This window comes from Musa acuminata, chromosome BXJ2-9, assembly GCF_036884655.1.
Source record: "Musa acuminata AAA Group cultivar baxijiao chromosome BXJ2-9, Cavendish_Baxijiao_AAA, whole genome shotgun sequence".
Lineage (NCBI taxonomy): Eukaryota > Viridiplantae > Streptophyta > Magnoliopsida > Zingiberales > Musaceae > Musa > Musa acuminata.
Window position 1 is genome coordinate 7,492,501 of NC_088346.1, and position 19,660 is coordinate 7,512,160.

Below are 19,660 nucleotides of genomic sequence, written 5' to 3' on the forward strand. Positions count from 1 at the left end.
AGCACTGACCACAAGCAGGAAGGCATACTGCTACTCTTTGATACACATTTGCAGATGTTATACTGCTTTTGAGAACATAATAACCAAAATTATAGATACTAAACGAGAAACCACTATACAAGTGCTTGGCCAACATCATCACAAGAGAATAACATACCTTCCAAAGAACTGGGACATGACAGTACAGAAATGTTGCCTCTACGATCTGACACAACAGCGGTATCACAATCCATCAGAGCACAATCAGCAACCAACCTCTGAACAGGATCAGAATACAAAAGCTCCAATTTTCTAACATCCTGAAAGTAGAAAAATATATAACAATGATAGATTTAAAAGGAATGAACATTGTAAGTGTATCTAAAGGACCACATAAAACATATCTTAGCTCAGATGACAAGGCATACCTCATGATAAGAATAAAAAAGGATGCCATCACGACAATCACCAACAGCTATTCTAGTGAGATGTGTCCTCAAACAAGTAATGGTAAAGCGTGTTCTGCCTACGGCAAACTTTCTCAGACGTTGAGGATTCTCGTTTGCAAAGCCAAAAACATTAAGCTGTTAAAGAAAGATTATCAGCTTTTCCACATTTTTTGGAAAAAAAGAAACAAAGGAGAGAGAGTGGGAGATCAGTGGAGATGCCAGATGACAAAACAGTTTTAAAGCCAATAAAGACAGTTTTGAAGAATGATAACTCACAGTATTACCAGCAGAAGCCAAGACATATTGATCTAGATAAGGACAGACTGCCAGTACAGCACCAGATGATGTGGCTTGAGAAACTAATCGCAATTGCCCTGCCCCAATTTCGTCAAGATGAATTCCATCACTGCAAGGATCACCTTGGCTGCTGCAATGACTACTGCTAGACAACTGTTCAGCAGAATACCCAACAATTTCCCCGAACGGGGAACCAGCTTGGGAGGATACATCCATATTAGAGCAGTAAATCAATGGACTTCCCTCTGAATAATTTTGTGCGGAGTCCAAGCTCAGCACAATCAAGCGTCCCTTTGTACTGTTTATTCCAAGGAAAAAAAAAACATGTTATAAGATCAAATGTTTGAATTTGTTTAAAAGGAAAGCTAATCATAAGTGAAAAATATAATGCTCAAAGGTGATGCTGAAGTACAGCATTATGCCATACTAAAATGATGAATAAAAGATTTATTGTAAAAAAGATAAAGGTACTCTTTTAAAAGAATTAATAGTAAATCAGATAAAGTAAGCATCATAAACCTAATTTCTGAGAATATATCCAACATGAAGTAGAGTTTGCACGCAAAAGAATTTATCATATTGAGAATAGACCATCTTTAGGATTCACTTTATGTTAATCAAGTCGACTTTTTCTATCTTTACCTATCTTTATAGGCATGTTTTGTAATTGTCTTTTGTAATAATAAAAATTATCCAGAACCATTAGATGATTTTAAGTTTGGGCATTTAATTAGTATCTAGTGGCTCTTTCTCTTGTTATGGTTCCTAATTAGAAACATACTAGGAAGCTTATGTTACAAATAGAGGTTTCAAGAAGTCAATGTATTTAATATATATATATATATATATATATATATATATATATATATATATATATATATATATATATATATATATATATATGGGAATAAAAGAACTACAATATTCAAGAGGCCCTTCTCTATCTGTGTTTTCTGGCAATCTCGCTCTTCTCTCTTTCTCCTTTTCTCTTCTGCCTCCCTAACTGCTGGAAAGCATGTAGCAGTGTGTGTTCTCTAAATGCATCACATAACCGGATCCATTTTCCTACCATTTCAGCAGCACCCAAAACCTGCTGCTGAGTTCAGACTTGGTGGAAATCATGTCTGACTGACCAGCCATTCTGCAGCAGTTTCCTGCACCTTACACCTCAATGAAAGAAGCAGGAAACATCAGATAGCACATATCAGCAGGTCCGTTTTTTCCCCATATCCAGGCACCCAACTTTCAGCAGTCTCTCCCTATATAAGAAAAAATAGGGTATACCATTTCCTATAACTGAATGCATGGATGCCATGCATGACATGGGCGTTGACGACTAGCAAGAGCAAATCATAATGCCAAGGTATGTTTGCTGACTCTTGGCATTGCCTGGCTTCAGTCCTAGCACCCAAGCATACCACAGTCATGCATTTTAAACACCTTGCAAAATACCATAAATTGCAGACATCCATTAGAATGATCTGCAACATCAGGACTCAGAACATATCACTAAATTGGAAACGATGACCATGACAAAAACTGGATACAGAGACACATTCTCGGAAGCATATGACCAATGATGCTATGAAGCAGAAAGACTGCAAGCAGGGCCGGAGTACAGAAGAAAACAGGCAATATCTCATTTTGATTGTTATCATCAATTTATCCATCTCCAAGCAAGAACTAGTAATTCTCATGGGATCAAAGCAAGCATAGAAGGCACAGGCATGCATGCAAACAATCCAGCAAAAAGAATTGCCCGAGTACTTTCAAGGGTAGAAAAACATGCATACTCTGGAGATATGGAACCAATTGACAAGCATCTTTGAACACAGAAGGATAACGCAAACAGAAAGAAATTGTTTCATATGCAAACCTCTCAGCTTCACCACTGGGCATTATAATCCTGCCAACAGACTGACTGGTTCCAACAACCAGGACTTGCTCCTTTCCTACCTTCACTATTTGCATACATTTTGCTGTTTCCCCAGGTTCACATTGAAACTTTGAAAGCAATGTTCCACTAAAAGGATCTACTCGGCATACGTCTGATGAACATGATCCACCACCTAATCCAGTTCTCAACACCAGCAATGTTTTACTTTCACTATGATATAAAACTTTCCTCGGAGTGCCATCAATAGAGAACTTCTGTACATTAAGTCTCTTGCAATGTACCATCTCAACCTACACAACAAAGAAATGATCACAAAAACATAATCACACCGCCAACAAGAAAAAAAAATTAACCAAAAATTGCAGGTTCTGACCAGGAAATCATTTGTAAGGTAAGCCTATTTATACCACAATGAAAAACAGCTTGTAAATAATATACAAGATTTACTGTTTTCGCATAAATAAAAAAATAAAATAAATCTGAGGCATAAAAAATTAGGCATAAATCAACTGCTAGCTTCCAAGGACTTCCTATATTAATTTTTTTTTTTATCATTCTGTTGCAATGATGGTCTTTTACGAATTAAAACTTAACTGAAAAAGAAACACAAATCCTGGCAAGAAAAAACAATAGCTGGGTCACAATAATCTTGGCAGTTACAAAACTATATCAAAAACAAATTCTCCTTCATAATACATATGAATACAAACAAAACATACAATATGCACAAATAATCAGTTCACCAGGTAGAATAAGAAGTAATATTAGGCAATCCAGCAACCCACTTAGGAGAACTGTCTGCTATGACCAATCCGTGTCAATGTACAGCAGCAACAAGGCAGTTAAGCATCAGAATCAGGTAAAACACAGTATGTCTTAATATTTTTAAATAAGCCAGATTCCAGCATTGGAGAAATCTGATAATAAAGCCCAAACAGTAGCAGGCAGTATCATCTATCAATCAATGATGTCGAGAATCTATAGGTTTCCTTTGGACAAACCCATTCGGTCTTAAATGATATTTCCTTATCTTCCAACAAAGTTAAATTTGATTGTTCATAATTGCAAAAAAATTCTTTTTCTACTTTTTCTTGTGACCCCAAACATCGATGTCAACATTCTCATCTAGCAATTTAACTTTTTGTTGCCAACCATCCAACGTTCCGAACTATAAAGCATAATTGGTCTTACAATTGTCATATGAAAATTTCTTTTTAATCTAAAGGGTACATGAAGGTTCACATTTATTAGTGCTTAACTATAGCGATTATGAATAAACTTTAAACAATAAAGGCAACTTAATGATACTAGCTTATATTTTACATGTTAACTTCACACAAGAAAAATTACTTTCATAGCACTAATAAATATTGCATATGGAAACAACAGGATCTATGTGAACCACACTATATATATGCCATGTTATTGGCACAAACTTGAAAGCTTGTTTTGCAAAATGAGTGGATCTAGTGCATAATTGCATGAAAGCATAAGTAATTGCTCTAGGAACATGAAAATGGAAAGCCTAAAGTATAAGTTAAGCTTGAATACAGGGCGCTTACCAGATGTAGGCTGTTTTCTGCAACAAACAGAACTCCCTTAGGGCAGTCGACAGAACAGACGGGAGTGACATGAGTCGCAGGTTGGAATGAAATGGATGTGTATGCAAGGCTGTGTCTTGCTGCATGTAATACCCATGGCCTATCACTAAGAACAATTATGTCAGCATCAAGTGAATCTTTCAAGGGTACCAAAACAGCAGGAGTAATCCCAATGCGTCGAATGGCAATCAATTGCAGGAATATGGGAATACAGTTTTTAGCCTGTTCTGTTACACTATTGTAAGAATTCAAATTTGCCACAATTGATGAGGAACTTTCATAGTCACTAAAACAAGACCTAGGGAAACAACTTTGCCTGCTCAGATCTGACTGGAGGAATTCAGGTATTGCAGGCCACTCAAAACGAAGTAGCATTCCATTTCTCAGGCCCGCAAGAACATAAGGGTGATCAACTGATACAAGCCTAACATCTTCGGGAATACATCCACTGATAGGGCTACCAAGAGCATTATTTACTGCAATAGTTCCTGTAGCAAGCACTCTAAAAGCTTCTTCATTTGCAAATGAGAGAACTTCAACTGATGGTTTATGAGTGCCAATGACAAAAGCCATATTAATATCAAAATTATCAAAGTGACTAACTTCATGATCCTTATTAGCTAGTCTAGCTTCTGAAGCTATATGTTTGTTATTGGTATTTTTCAATGGTATAGAAATGCATGAAACCTCATACTGCAGTCTCACATGTTGAATTTCATATACTTCAAAATTATAAGTTGAGAGTGATCTCACACCAATAATAGATAAAAAGCAAGGATTAGAAGTAGCTATAATTACCAAATTTTGACCAACTGCACCAACACTAATTGTCCTACTACCAGGAGACCAAGAAGCACATATTGGTAGAGAAAGAGGGACACCCCCTGGATGAGCAGACGTGGTAGGTAAACAGAGCCTTATACCACTCCTGTGAATCTGCACAAGCACCCCATCAGCAAACAAACCACAGGCCAAAGTGCAGACATCAGACTGAAACCCAACTGCATCAGTTACATCGTTAAAGCTTAAACCAACGGACAAAATCCTAGTTTCTTCAACAAAAGATAACACAAGAAAGGAGTGATAAGGATCACTTTGTTTCATCCTCAGAGTCCATGTACCAGTTACTCCTTGATAAATTGGGGCAGTCCTTAAAAGCCTTTCTACACTTATACCACTTCGAATAATTCGTAGTGAACCCTCCGGATTCATTCCACAGCAAGCAAACATTTGGTCTTGTTTCTCATCATGGTAATCAGCAATAGACACATCCAAAATTGGAGCAATGTTTTGAATAGAACTTTTGTAAAATAATTTAGCGTGTTCCAACTTAAGGACAAATCCATCTCCCATCTCCACTAAGCCTGCAATTAATCCACACTTGACCCATAAGAGTGCTTTGCATGGCGAACCCCTGTAGAGACACTCCGACAAATTAATGTTTATTCCTTCAGTGTGAGAATAAATCTCAACCATGTATAGTTCCCCAGTGTCCAAACAAAATATTAACTTAGGATCCATGGAATTACCAGGTCTCCAAGTCCATGAGCATACAAGCTTGGAACTTGAAGATCCTTTCCCGCCTCCACTATCAATGCTCATAGGATCATCAATCTTAAACATATCTGGACCAGAATCTCGTAATTCCAACAAAGCACAAGCAGCTACATTGAACATGCCTTCGTCATCATCTAATGCCCTACATGACTCTTCAACAAAGCTTCGATCTTCAACCAAACTTGGTATGTTCAAATTTATCTTGTGAAGACAACAGATATTCTGTGGGTCTCTGAGATCCATTAAAAGCATTTCTCCTATTCTAAAAAGAATTGCAAAGCCAGGAAAATGAGGAATGGCAGATATATTAATTGCTAAAGGCCCTGTTTCAGAATACCAGGATATAACTTGTATAGCATGTGCATGGCGATTATACCCAAATAACAGCAACTCATTTATGAACGAGCCTTTCCTGCAGTAAATATTAATACCTTCTGCAGTCAGTTGTAAGCAAAATCATTGCACTGAGAATGAAAAGGCAATAAAGAAATGTTTTATCACATATTATTAATCAAAAGCTGCATCTAAGAATTCATATTAGAACAGAATCACACCTGTGCATTACAATTGCCAAAATGGAATGATATCCTTCTATCTGATAAGTACCATCTGAAATGAAGCACATGCTCCAAATTGTACCACGGATGCTGGTACCCAATGTATCCTGACCACTGCTTCCTTCTGTTTTGTTTTCCGATGGATAGGAAATTTTCTGAAATTATGACATGGGAAGATCTTCAAAATCTGAAATAAGTATATACCATATTAGATGGACAAGACTACAAAAACTGGTCTACAGTCTACTTCACAAAATATTTTTCATCAATTTGCAGTAACTGACCTCATAACCAATGTTGCTATCAGAAATCATAGACACATCAAATAGTGCAAATCGATCTTCATATGCACTAACAGCAACAAAACAGCCTCTGTAAAACAAAAAAAAAAAAAACAAACTGAGTCATTCAGTTAAATGATAATGGTGATCAATCTAGCTACACGAAAGGAGATTTAGTAATTCATCCATATCACTGGTAGATTCATTATTAGTTGCTGATGGCTACATAACAAATCCACATTGAGACTAAAATATTGCTAATTCATGAGAAATGTATTCCTTGTACTATTGTAGTGTACAACAACTTTGTTGCATATAACTAAATCTTTTGCTGATTACCAAAACAGGTAAAGTCAAATTCCACCATTGAAATAAACAGAAGTAAAACTGATCATTTAAAACGTGGACTATGTACAGGGCAAACCACCAGACAGGCAGCAGTCCCTAACCCAGTTCCATCATGGTTAATGAATATATCAGTTGAAACCCTAAAAAAGGTTTAAACTAGTCTTTTTTCTCTCCTCAGATAACGGTGGACAAAGCTAGCTCATGATTTAAAAGTTCAAAAAGAAATCCAGGGCCTTGATTTCTGGCTCCGGTCTCTTTGGATCATGGGATTTTTTAGTCCCCCTCTTTATAGTGTTAACTATAATCAATAACACCTTCTCTCGTGAAAAAAAATCCCATGGATGAGCAACCATCATTCAACAAACTTCTCCACCCACGATGGACTATTGTCCACCATCCACATTCCATGGAGGAAGAAACGAGGAAGGTCAACAGGACTGCTTACCATTAGTAGGTTAAACAGGCAGTTGGGTTTACATTTATTTTGTTACTATATGCATGTCTTATTCCCCCAAATAGTTGGGACTTATGGTTTTGTTGTTGTTATTGTTGTACACATGTTTTATTTGCATTAAAATTCTTGGCACAAAAATGATGAATTCATATTCAGATATTGTCATATACATGTTTTATTTGCATTGAAATTCTTGGCACAAAAATGATGAATTCATATTCAGCTTAGCAACCTTGACCAAGTATAGTGAGAGGCTGTAACTTATTAATTGTACCTAGTACAGCATACAGTAATACACCATAGATATATTTAAGTTCAATCAAGCCCAATCCATTTATATACCGCTATTACATGGCCCAACTCTATGTCGAGAATTTTTTCCACGGCAATACAAGAACAACAACAATAAGAAGCTATAATGTAGGGTTCATAATGTCACAAATTTAATTAATTTTGCATAAGTCATTCAGCACCCTTGCGTGTCCGTCCGCAAAGGGTCAGGTCCCTAAAACCTCTTATGGTCCCTTAAAGACCTGCAAAAGAGAAGACGGGTTAGAGGAAACATTTAACTCGGGATCCCACAAGCAGACATTTCAACAAACACGTATTAGACAATGCAAATTACAAGCATTGACTTCGTAAACTCTAAACAGTCACATTGTTCTACAACAGTGTTATGTGAGCACTTGTGAGGATTTTTTATCGCGACAACCACTTTGGATCTTTTGTCATGCGACTGTTCAAAACTCACATAGTCTATATTTATAATTTGTATTGCTAATAAGTGTTTGCTGAAATATTTGCTTGTGAAATCCCGAGTTAAACATTTCCTCTAGCCCGTCTTCTCTTTTGTGGCTCATTAAGGGACCATAAGAGATTTCGGGAAAACTGACCCCATGCGAATAAACACACAAGGATTACCGCACAACTTAAGTAAAACCAGCTAAGTCCATGACAATATGCATGTCAAAGAACAATATGTCAAATGAGAACAAAGTACTTACCTAGGATCAACAGCCAACATTCTTCCTAATTGATGTACCACATTCCCTGGTTTGGATAATTCAATATGTGTCACAGCAAAGAACCTAAATAAAATCAAAGTGAATTGAGTAAATAAAAATTGATGAACAAAAGTCATGGAACAAACTACGAAGACCATATATAAGAGTAAAGATATATCTAGCAATAAAATTGCATGAGCGACCACCTCAAAAGGACATAGCACTATACCAACCTGTGCATGGTAGAACAAAAGGTAAGAAATGAAAGTTTTCCTGAATCGGAAAGAACAACTAACAAGTCTTTTCCCTGTGCCTGCAAAGCATAAGTATAACTGTAAAACACAAATGCATCTTTGTTCCTAGGACTGATCGAAACAAAATAAATTCGTTCAGTGAAGCTGCAGTGTCATGAAGCAATCAATGATATGCAAGAATTAAGGAGAATAGGGAAGAAGAAAAACCTGATGTGCATGTTCTTGGAATCTGTTGTTCCATGGTAGGATGGCAAGGTCCTTTATTGCACCAAAAAGGCTTTGTTCAAATATTGATTGTACAATGCCATCTTCATTGATAGATGCCAACTCCAGTGATGTTTCCTGAGAACAGTGAATGACATTTAACACATCCATAAAATGAGAGGTTCTTAAAACAGAACCACTAATCAGATCAAAACCCACCAATGCCAGTGATCATTTTGAGTATGCAACTTAAATACACTATCTTCATGTCCTTTATGACATTCCAATACACTCTCACATTCATGGTATTCTTAGAAATGCTTTAGGATAACTTCCACTGTCAAAAGACTGACTTACTGGAAGAGAAAAATAAAAAGCTAATGAACCTTGACATTAGTCCTCAAATACTGTAGCTGATGCAGTAAATCCACATTCATTGGTAGCAATTCTTTATGATAATTTTCATCATTAAAAAATGAGCTACTGAACCTTGACATTAGTTCTCAAATACTGTAGCAAACCCAGAAAATTGACAAGTAACAAAAAAATATTGTGAACAAATAAGATTCAAGAAATTGACTATTGATAAGACATAAGATTCAAGAAATTGACTTTCAGTTATTTTGGATACTCGAAAAGAACTTTAGCTTAGATTTATATCTAACAGGCTGCCAAAATATAAACTCTTGAGAGTTCATAGATGACCAAAAGCTGACGACCATATTTTTTTAGCATGAATTTCCTCCATAATCTAACATTTAAGTTCTATCCAGTTTTTTACAACTGCCAAAGATCTAATGCAATCTATGTAAAGAATGATCTGGGTCATAAGCAGATTGCATCAAGAGTTTAAATAAATAATTTATATACATTGCATTCAACTCCATAGTCGTCTGAAATTAAATGCCTTACATAATTCTGTTATTGCCATTAAAGAAAAATAACAATAAGCAGGCCATATCGAGATTCAGAACTTATAGTAATATATTATAATTTCTTTTTGAAAAAAAATAGATTCAAAACTTATAATTTATCTAGTTCAGTTTAACAGGTTCCAAATCCATCTCAATTTCACAAATAAAAAATGTCTCTTCTACTTTTAAATACCCAACTTCCTTTAGAAAAAATACTTTACTTGCATGTTGCTGCTACTAGAGGCTACCGGTTACTCTAAAAAACATGAACAAAGTTTACTTCAGATAGAACCAACAGATGACCCAAAAAGAAGCCAGTGGTTATTTGAGTATAAGGTCATGCCATGTCCGAGTCAAATTAAATAATGAACTACTCAAGCATCACTTGCCTTGAAAATATTATTCAGATTACATGTTAAGGCCTTTTTATTAGTGCACTTAGTTGGAACTTGGAACTTGTGCATAATTGAGTCATTATTTGAGTTGGTTAAGTCGACTCCAAGTCAAGGTTCAAGGATCCTTTATTATAAACTTGCCCTTTATGATAAAGGCTGGCAGCCAAAGGAAGATTATGATGATTAATAATTTAAAGGCAGAATGCAACTTAAATTTCTGAAGATGCAAGGAGGGAAATCGAATTGGTCAAAACAGAATGAGGTCTGGTTGAAAACTGATATGGGGAATATTCGTTTTGATCCGAAGTTCAACATGCTACAGCCACATGTCCAGAAAAACGACATAAGACCTCAACTGACTACCACCCCACCATGTCAGCAGAACAGAAAATAGATGATGAATATTCTGTCATGCATAATATTTTCCATAACCCGCAAGAAGCCAAGGAAGAAGCAGCTAAGGTGACAGCAGACAGGGTTAACGACGTCAGACTCTCTTTCTGACATTCATTAAAAGGTGAAGGCGAAGCCCATTCCCAACATCAATCTTCATGCAGGAAGGACGTCTCACGATTGACACCAGTTCAGGAGACCAAGACATTGGGCGAGATCAAAGTTTCTCACGTGGATGGGACTCGAACCAAGTCAGGCTGATCAGCACAAAGGCAACGACCAACGTTAGACCACACCAAAAACCAATAGTGATGAGGCTGCTTTTCAAAAGGAAGGTTGTGGTCTAGGAGCTACTAGTAGAGATTGGAATAAGAAGGCAATATTCACAATTCAGATTAAATTGTAAAGTTATAGCGGGCTAAAAACACAAGTAATTGCTTTGAAATGAAATGAAATTCACTAATTACGTTGGTTTGGATGTGGCTGCATGAATGTGGCCAACAAGATTGGAAAAATGTACAAAAACTTCATCCATCAGTGTAATTGTAAAGTTTACTACTAAAATCTTTGGACAGTAGGGAGGTAAGACATGCAGGCCTAGAGTGTAACAGGAATCACGCACACCTTTTGGTTTGGAACCAACAAGATTACTTTTTTCATAAGGATCTTTACCAAGTATTGAAAACAAATAAAAGATTAAAAATAAAACAATTCCAAGGAAACAAAGGAGGCATGGAACAGCAAATCTGTGAACACGATAACAATCACAAAGCGAGTACCTTCCCGAACACGATGTCCGAGGAATACGGCGAGCGTATGTGTCCCTGGACGGCGTGGAGGATGGCGCTTCCGCGAAGGACGCACTTAGCGAGGTAGTGGACGCCGCGGCTACCCCTGGCCGCCGAACCGAAGTGGCCCCCGCGCGCGGCCGATTCATCCTCTCCCATGCCGACCACCTCGATCTCTCTCTCTCTCACGTCCTAATGGCCGGGAATTGGTCGGGAAAATGATCAGGCGGAGGAGAATCTAGGGCTTGTTCGGTGGTCGACAAAGATTGGGGGAGTTGAGTCGCTGAGGGGGAAGAAATAGTCGTGAACGTGGTCGCTCCTTGAGTCGCACCTCCGGTAGTCGTATGGTACGTCGGCCTGAAGTTACGACACGCGCGGATCACCATAACCCAATGACCCGATCCGAACTCTAAACCCGAAAGATTAGTAGATCCGAATCCGAAGCTTGATAATTATATCCAATGATATGATATATAATTATTTCCTAAAGACCAAAGTCAGCATTGATCGTATGTGGAATATATCATCGAGTCAAGCATCAATAGGGATGTTAGTGTGGGCCTTATAATCCTCATTTTGGATTCATCTCAAAATGTTGGATTTGGATGCCTATCTCGAATCCAAATCCGATCCGGTAGCATCCTTCCTTATATGTCAATCAAGTATTCCATAACTCTTTAAGTTTTCGGATTTGGATCCAAAAGTTCAACCCAGTAAAACAAGTCTCCCATTTTGGATCCCACCGATATGCATTTAGGAAGGATAATAACTCGCAAATTTAGGTGTTATGCCTATCTATATATATTAACAAAAATAATATATCAACATGTAGCTTGGAAGAAAAGGATGAGAGAATTATGTGAAAATAGAATATTTCTTATGAAATGACTTGAAATTTGGTGAGTCTTGGAATTTAATAACTTGTTAGTGTTATCAGATATCTTAAAACTTGATACTATTCTTTCTCAATGGTGTCATCTGTTTCAAATTTATCCCTACACTACAGTAAGATATCATACAATTTAACATTCAAAAGAAAAAGGCAGATAATGTGTTTGTGTTTCAAGCACACCTACTGCCTTCCAATTCTAAAAGAATTCCTTAATTTTAGATATTCTTAATTTTTATAATTTTAAAATTTAAAATTTTTATTTATTTTTTGATTATGGTAAAAAAATTAAACCTTTTTCTAATTATATTAGGAATCATTTGATATAACAAATTAAGGATTGTTATTATTTATTTTATTTATTAGAATTTCTAATTCTATTTAATTAAGGATTAAATAATTATATATATATATATATAATGTCTTTGGTTATTTTTTTTTAAGCAATCAAATACAACTCAAAACCTTTAGTCATTAGTAGAAAGATCCGTCGTGATGGTATTTGAAGTACTTCAAATTGTCAACCATACATCATTGTTAAGGTTATGATTGTTGAGTAAGCAAGGAAAATCTCGCAAAAAACTAAAATGAGAACGATTACAATCCACTATTGACCCTATACCACCGTGAAAAAGGAGAGACAAACAATTCGATCTGTCTTGACCAATGTCAAAACTAACATCATTAAATCTAACATAGAGAAAATGTTTGATTGATGAGAACCCCACTTGGAAAAAAGAACAAAATCAAGTATTACTATTTCCATCGTGATTACACCCACGATACGAAAGATTATCATGACCTAAAGGAATAAATCAAAGAACTCATAAATGTTGAGAACTGTCACTCCAACCTTAGGGATCGATCAAAAGGCAAATAAATATTATTATCAGCAACCTAACCTCCAAATGAGATAGCACCTCGAGTCATAAAGAATGCGTCTGAGCCATTATTGGCAAGCATCCCCGAATTAAAAGTGACTATCAAATAACTTTCAAAGAAGAAAAGTCTGAATGACTCAACCCAAACCATGATAATGCTCTAGTAGTTACCATAAAAAATAGTTAGCGAGCACATAAAAAGGGTTATGATCAATATAAACAGGGCTCACGAGTGACTCGATCTCCCCTCTTGGAATCACAAGGTTACATGTCACTTTTGGAGATGAACCATGCTTAAAGATAATGAATACCAAGTTCCTGGTAGTCAATATCCTCTCGACCTACAACGTCGTTATATGATGACCAATGTTCATATAGGCAATTATCTCAACTTATCACATTATGATAAAATTTTCAACCAATATCGGAGTCCGCGAATTCTGATAGTGTTACCTCGTAGTTGTCTCCCTATGAGCCGTCGATGTCACGCCAGCGATCGCCCCGGCGAAGCAGCGGCGATCTAGGGCACAGGAGGTAGAGCCCTACGCGAGTCTGCAGGAAGCGGATGAATTAGCCTAATAAACGTACACTCGAGACAGTCACCCTCCTCACGTACCTGCTTGGTGATCGACCGCTTTAAATGGACCCGCCAAAGGGTCCATGACTAGAGAAAGGCCAAATTACTTAGCTTAATAAATCACTTGAATTATTTCTAATCCGGTTAATTTAATCCTCTTTGACTTGTCTCTCCTGGTCAAACCAACCGGCCACTGCCAAAACTTCTCGCAATCGTTTCGCCCCCACACCCTCTTCCGCGTCGAACACCTTGTGCTTCTCTTCCGTGGAGCCGCTCCATATATCTATCTATATGATGGTCGTCTCCGGGTGGTGGAGTGAATTCCATAATCCTTCTTCCTTGCCCCGTTCTCTTCTTCGATCCGTGAACACCTCGTGCTACTCACTACACGACCAGCATCCAGGATCTGTGCTGCCTCGGCCGCGTATGCGAAGCCCGCAGACTGTTCGAAGAAATGCCTCACACAGACACCGTCACCTGGAACTCCGTGATCTTCCGCCACTCCATTTCAATGAGCAACATTCATTTGTTTTAAATCGTGCTGCTCTTTCAGTGGCTCAGCTCATGGTGCATCCTTCTCAGAACTATTTCTCATTTATGTTATAGACTTTTGAATCATGATATATTTTTTATTTATTTGCCTTATAGTATAAAGAATTTTAAAGTGTCATTGAAATATCTATGAATTTGAAGTTCTTGTTTATTTGATCTTTTGACATCCTCTTACAGTTGCTTGATTGTGCAAATTTCTGAAGTCAGATTTTTTAATCAATTTCATACCTATCTCATACACCTATGAGATGTATATCTCTGACTTCCAACTTTTGATATCTGAAAATTATCAATTTTTAACAGCTGCATCAATCATCTTTTGAGCTCTGGATGTTGATCTTTCCTGTCCCCTCTCCCTGTTGTATCTGCTTTTCCATTCATTTACCATTTGCTGAATCTTTTTTGTTCTTTGACATGGCTAATTCATATAGTTGTCCTTGCCATCTTTACATAATGATTTAGTTTATAAACGATCAACTCAGAAGTTGGACAGATCACCTGGCATTTCACTTTGATCTCTTTTTCTTTTTTGCAGGGCATTAATACATCCATATAATATGTCATGGTGGTCAAGTTTAGCAAATGCCAGACCGAGAAGCTTATACCGTGTCTTGTATTCGGAGGCTAAAGGTACCAGCTAGGATGCCACTCTATATTGTTTGAAGAAAGGAAGTGAACAATTGCTACTTTAGTGAAAGTAAGCACTTGTGATATGTCTCTAAAAAACCATGAAAAAAAATCAGTCTGTCAATCACAAAGAGGAAAAGAAGGATAAGATGAAGCAGCTGAAAGTGCAATCAGTAGGTTGAGGTGGTTGAGGTGGCTCAACTTTTCTGCTGTAGCAATGCAGCAGAAGTCTGGTGGCAAATGACCCATTCTCTGGCCATATTGCAAGTTCATGCCAGCACAAGCACAGAACAATCAGCATCTCCAAAGCAGTCCTTTGTTTGAAACGAGAATATATGGATGCTGTCTTCTTTCTTGTACTGGTAAGTAAATTTCAATGCATTTTAGCACGTTATACTGGTCTCAAAATATACTTTATCGATAAATTTTATAATCCAATCTTGCAAAGTTTAATATGACTATCAATGAAAGCTCCTTGCAACACTAATGACACAATCTGGTCATTGTGTCATTATGGAAAAGTTTAATATATCGAAAAGTTGATGTTTCTATTTGCATTTGATTATTAGTAGTCCATCTTAAGTGAGATGGATTGCATTTCTACATAACTGACCTCCAATAGGTGCACAATGTACCTGTTGCAGTTGATCAGTAAGCTGCCTGCATGGGTGAAACAGAGCTGCAAGTAAATACTAGATTTCTTTAGTAAACACTATCAATTTTGTATTCCTGTGTTTACTTGAATTTGTAATGTTTTAGAGTTAAAAACCAATCAGATCAGTAGATATCGTCTGACATTTATTAATCTGAGCAAGAATCTTAGCCGGTAAAGATATGGTAAGATCTTGGGATCAAAAAAATCTGAGTAGAAATCAATAAGGGTGCATATAATTAATTGGATACTGATTGATATTATTTTTCATTGTTGTTTAATTACTTGAAGAATTGCAAATCAATTAATTGTTTGGTATATTGGTATCATTTGGGTTGGACAAGTTGTCAAAATTAGTTCCAATTGCTAATTTACTTTCTAAGCAAAGGTAAATGGTGGTTGAATTGACTTGGCTTTGATGTAATCTTATGGATAAGGGCTTAACTAAAAAGGGTAGAATGATCCTTATTTTTAGACCAAGAAGCTTATCGGATTCAGTTGGATCCGAATTGGATCTGATCCGAATCCGATATAACATGTGTATTTAACAAAGAGGAGCGGAAATCCGTATGCAATCCAAATAGAAAGAAGGGCAAATAAATAAAAAGACGGAAAAAGGGAAGGCCGACAGCGAAGAGGTGGCAATTTCCCCCCTTCTTCGTCTTCCGCTGCCCATTCGCGCTCTCGATTTCCATGGCCGGATCCTCTCTACGCCTCCTTGAGCTCCACCTCCTCATCGCCGTCGCTTCCCTCACCTTCCCCCGATCCCTGGCGGCCGTCGTGCCGCCTCTCTGCCCTCGCTCGGGCATCGCCTTCCTCGACGACCTCGGATGTCAGTGCTCTCGTTGGATTGAGCTGTCTTCGCCTCAGGAGGTACGATTCTTTGCCATACAATCGCCTAGTTCCTCATCCGCTTTTCTCTCTGGTTGCTATGATCATGATCCTCATCCTCATCAGTATCTAAAGGTGGGAGCTTTTTTGTCGTACGTTGCTGTTCGTTTGGGGGCCTGGGTCGGGTTAAGAGATTCGTTGGGTTTTGGATTATCTGTGAAGTATTGACTTTTTTTGGCTTCCCGTGTGTGATGGTGTGGAAATTCGGTGATTGGTGGTTATTATTTTTTGCTTTTGTTTGGTGGATGTCCTTGTGGTATCTCTTGCTTTTTAATCTTATGGTTGTTCATTTTCTCGTTGTTGTATCTTTTTATTTTGCATTTTAAAGAAATTTATTGTACATGAACCATAAAATAGACGAAGAATTATGATATGTGATGCTCTAAATTATGTTTTGTTACTGAACCTTGAAGGCCATTTCTTTGGTTTGTTTGAGAAGGTTTCGGTAGTCTTATCTCCTTATTTTGAGAAAAAAAGAACTGGTGCATAATTGTAATAGATTCAAGAAGTAGAGACTGAGGAAGGGAGTAACAAGGATTGTAAAGTGCGAATTTGAGCTACAAAGTGGCTTGTTTCTTGATATGATAAGCAGGCCAGTAATAGCAGCTGAAAGAATTTAATAAAACATTTTCCAAAAGAAGAGGTGTTGCTCACAATATTCTATTGTGCTCTATTGTTCTTTCCATTTTTTAATGTATATTCTTAATTAATTTTTGTTTCTTTTTAATCTCTATTTCACAAATACATGTTCAAATAAGATGAGAGAATATTTTTAGTATCATCTCATCATTGTATACCATTTAGAAAATTGCTATATTAGATAATTGTTAGACCAGGTATACTTCATATATCAGAATTTTGGTAGATAAATATCATTGAGATTGAGATGAGGATGTTGAGAACTTTAGATGGACACATGGGGTTACTAGAAAATAGATTCAATTGAGTGTAAACAAGGAAAAACCAAGTAAGGTGCTGCGTACATGTTCAAATAAGATTATCGAATATAGATGCATTGGTTAAATAAGAAAAGTCAATCAGGATTAGTGGTGCAAGGAGAGGTAAAAATAGACTTAAGAAAACTTAATTAGAAACAATAAAAAAATATTTACTAGGGCTTAATGGCGTAGAACAAATCCATGTAGTCAACCATAGTTAGATGGGATCTAATGTCTTGTTGTTGGCTATCATTGTTAATTTGTCAGATAAATGTATTTTTTATGAAAATTTCACCTAGGTATAACTGCATCTAATCTCCAGTAACAATGACTTGCATGTGGTTGTAAATTACGGGGTGCCGGTAAATCTGATTTTGTTCTATTCATTTTGAAGGTGAGTGGAGAGATGCTTGAAAGAGAGCTTTCTAATGATCAAAGTGCTTATTACTCTGTCCTCTTCTATGCATCATGGTGCCAATTCTCATCCGACATTCAGCCTATCTTTGATGCTCTTAGTTATATGTTTCCTCAAATAAAACATTTATTAATTGAAGAATCATCAGTCATGCCAAGGTATGCAGTATCAAGTCTGCAGGTTCATTTGTGTTTCATAAAGATATTTATCCATCCTTTACAGACCTTGCTATTTTCATTTATTAATTTTTTTCACTTGCGAGACAGTGTCCTCTCGAGAAATGGCATTCACAGTTTTCCAGCTATAATGCTGTTTAATGGGACAACAAGGTTTCGGTATCGTGGCTCAAAGGATTTTACTTCCCTGGTCCATTTCTACAAGAGAAGTACAGGTACATTGCTTTGTCTACATTCTAGAACTATTCTCATTGTTTGAGTAGTGGACATCAATGTCCATCATCCAGTTTCTGCTGAAACCTCTGATGCCAAAGAGAGAGCCAATCCTTCTGATAACAACTTAAACTTCTCCTTTTATTGGGTTTAGGTTTTGAGTCTTGCCTCCTGCAACATAGTACTTACCTAGACCATATATTAGATCGTGTGCCGGATCTGAAAGGTGGACAAAGAAATATGAAATGTTAATTATACATGTAACTGTTTCCTAGTGTCTTCATTATGTAGCTGTAGCACGCTTTATCTTCAGCTTTTCCGCTTTATCTTCAGCTTTTCTTGTACAGGTTTGGATCCAATAACATATCTGGAAATTCATCAGTCCAGTTCAGGAAATGCGAGGACCGTCATAGTTCAGGTTGAGTCCATATGGGAGTTGATAACCAAGGAATCTTACTTAACATTTGCCATACTTTTCATCTGTCTGAAGATAATTATGTGCTTCTTTCCTTTGATCTACCTTCGCTTCAAATCTTTCTGGGTCTCACATGTCTGGCCTGTGAACTTAAGGATCCTTCATGAATCAAGCCTGCTATTGGAGAAAGTACTACAGGTAGTTGACATAAAAAGGATGTGGAGCAATATTCAACTCTCCAACAAGACAAGGAACTTTCAAAAAGGGGCAAATAATGCCCGGGTTTGGGCATCTTCCCTTACGAGACTGAACGAGTCATCTTCCTCAAGATTAGCCCTTAAGGACTCGTAGTTTTCTCTTATATCGATCAATGTACACCCACCATACCTTTCATGGAGCAACACTAGTTATTTCTCTTTTTGTTCTTGCTGTAGGCACATGGAAAGCAAATCACGTGTAGATTTGGAGTACTAAATCATTTTGTATATTGGATACTGTGGCTGCATTTTTAGCATAATGCAAAGTCCATGGGTGTTCATCTTTATCTTTCCATGTGTAAACTCTTTTTCATGTATGAATAGTTCTATTCAACCATACGATCTCCCATAGTCAACTTAGCTTTTGGTTCAGCTGATCTTTCTCATCTTCCATGACTTCTTGAGACATCTTTAAAGAGTATGCTGCAAATCAGTTTCAACTCGAGGGATATCTTGAGCAGTGTCTCTTCGGAGAGAAATTAGGGTTTGTTGAAAATAAATCTATTTGGAGAGAAGGCAGCAGTATCATTTTCCTGCCTACCCTGAGTCATTGTCAGGAAACAGCACAAGAATACACTCTAAACCAACCATTGCAATTAGCTTTGTACAAAAAAACAAACTACATATTTTTTAATTACTTTTATTGAAGTTTTTTTTTTTTTTCCGCACCACTAATACCAATTGATTAATCTTGCCTAATTACAATCTATTTCTTTATATATGTTTATATCATCTTAAACAATCATCTTCCGTTTTAGCCTTTACCAAAATAATTTTTTTATTTTTTCTAGTAATTTCTTACCTT

General features: G+C 36.9%; 2 protein-coding genes across 5 annotated transcripts in view; one reads left to right on the forward strand and one right to left on the reverse strand.

Moving 5' to 3' along the window:
• LOC135585974 (uncharacterized) overlaps window positions 1–11,690 on the reverse strand; it is a 22,484-nt gene extending 10,794 nt beyond the window's left edge. Inside the window, exons 1-11 of one of the 3 annotated variants that reach the window (XM_065125257.1) lie at window positions 11,364–11,689; window positions 8,886–9,020; window positions 8,658–8,737; window positions 8,425–8,508; window positions 6,622–6,709; window positions 6,335–6,492; window positions 4,185–6,192; window positions 2,602–2,912; window positions 705–1,023; window positions 408–563; window positions 158–299 (exon numbers count right to left, since the gene is read on the reverse strand). In XM_065125257.1, coding sequence (XP_064981329.1) covers window positions 158–299; window positions 408–563; window positions 705–1,023; window positions 2,602–2,912; window positions 4,185–6,192; window positions 6,335–6,492; window positions 6,622–6,709; window positions 8,425–8,508; window positions 8,658–8,737; window positions 8,886–9,020; window positions 11,364–11,531 — 3,649 coding nt within the window. In that variant the 5' untranslated portion in view covers window positions 11,532–11,689. Of the gene's footprint in view, window positions 1–157; window positions 300–407; window positions 564–704; window positions 1,024–2,601; window positions 2,913–4,184; window positions 6,193–6,334; window positions 6,525–6,621; window positions 6,710–8,424; window positions 8,509–8,657; window positions 8,738–8,885; window positions 9,021–11,363 lie in introns of those variants that run through there. The other 2 variants (XM_065125259.1, XM_065125258.1) reach the window with 2 other exon arrangements.
• Window positions 11,691–13,920: 2,230 nt separating this feature from the next.
• Window positions 13,921–19,142, forward strand: LOC135622920 (5'-adenylylsulfate reductase-like 5). Of its 2 annotated transcripts, XM_065125265.1 has the most exons (5): window positions 13,921–14,286; window positions 14,807–15,260; window positions 17,774–17,952; window positions 18,061–18,185; window positions 18,531–19,142. In XM_065125265.1, the coding sequence occupies exons 2-5, from the start codon at window positions 15,234–15,236 to the stop codon at window positions 18,947–18,949; spliced, it is 750 nt and encodes a 249-aa protein (XP_064981337.1). In that variant the 5' UTR covers window positions 13,921–14,286; window positions 14,807–15,233; the 3' UTR covers window positions 18,950–19,142. The 2 variants fall into 2 exon arrangements, with proteins under 2 accessions (XP_064981337.1, XP_064981336.1); XM_065125264.1 differs by lacking the exons at window positions 13,921–14,286; window positions 14,807–15,260 and adding an exon at window positions 15,336–16,423.
• The last annotated feature ends 518 nt before the right edge of the window (window positions 19,143–19,660 follow it).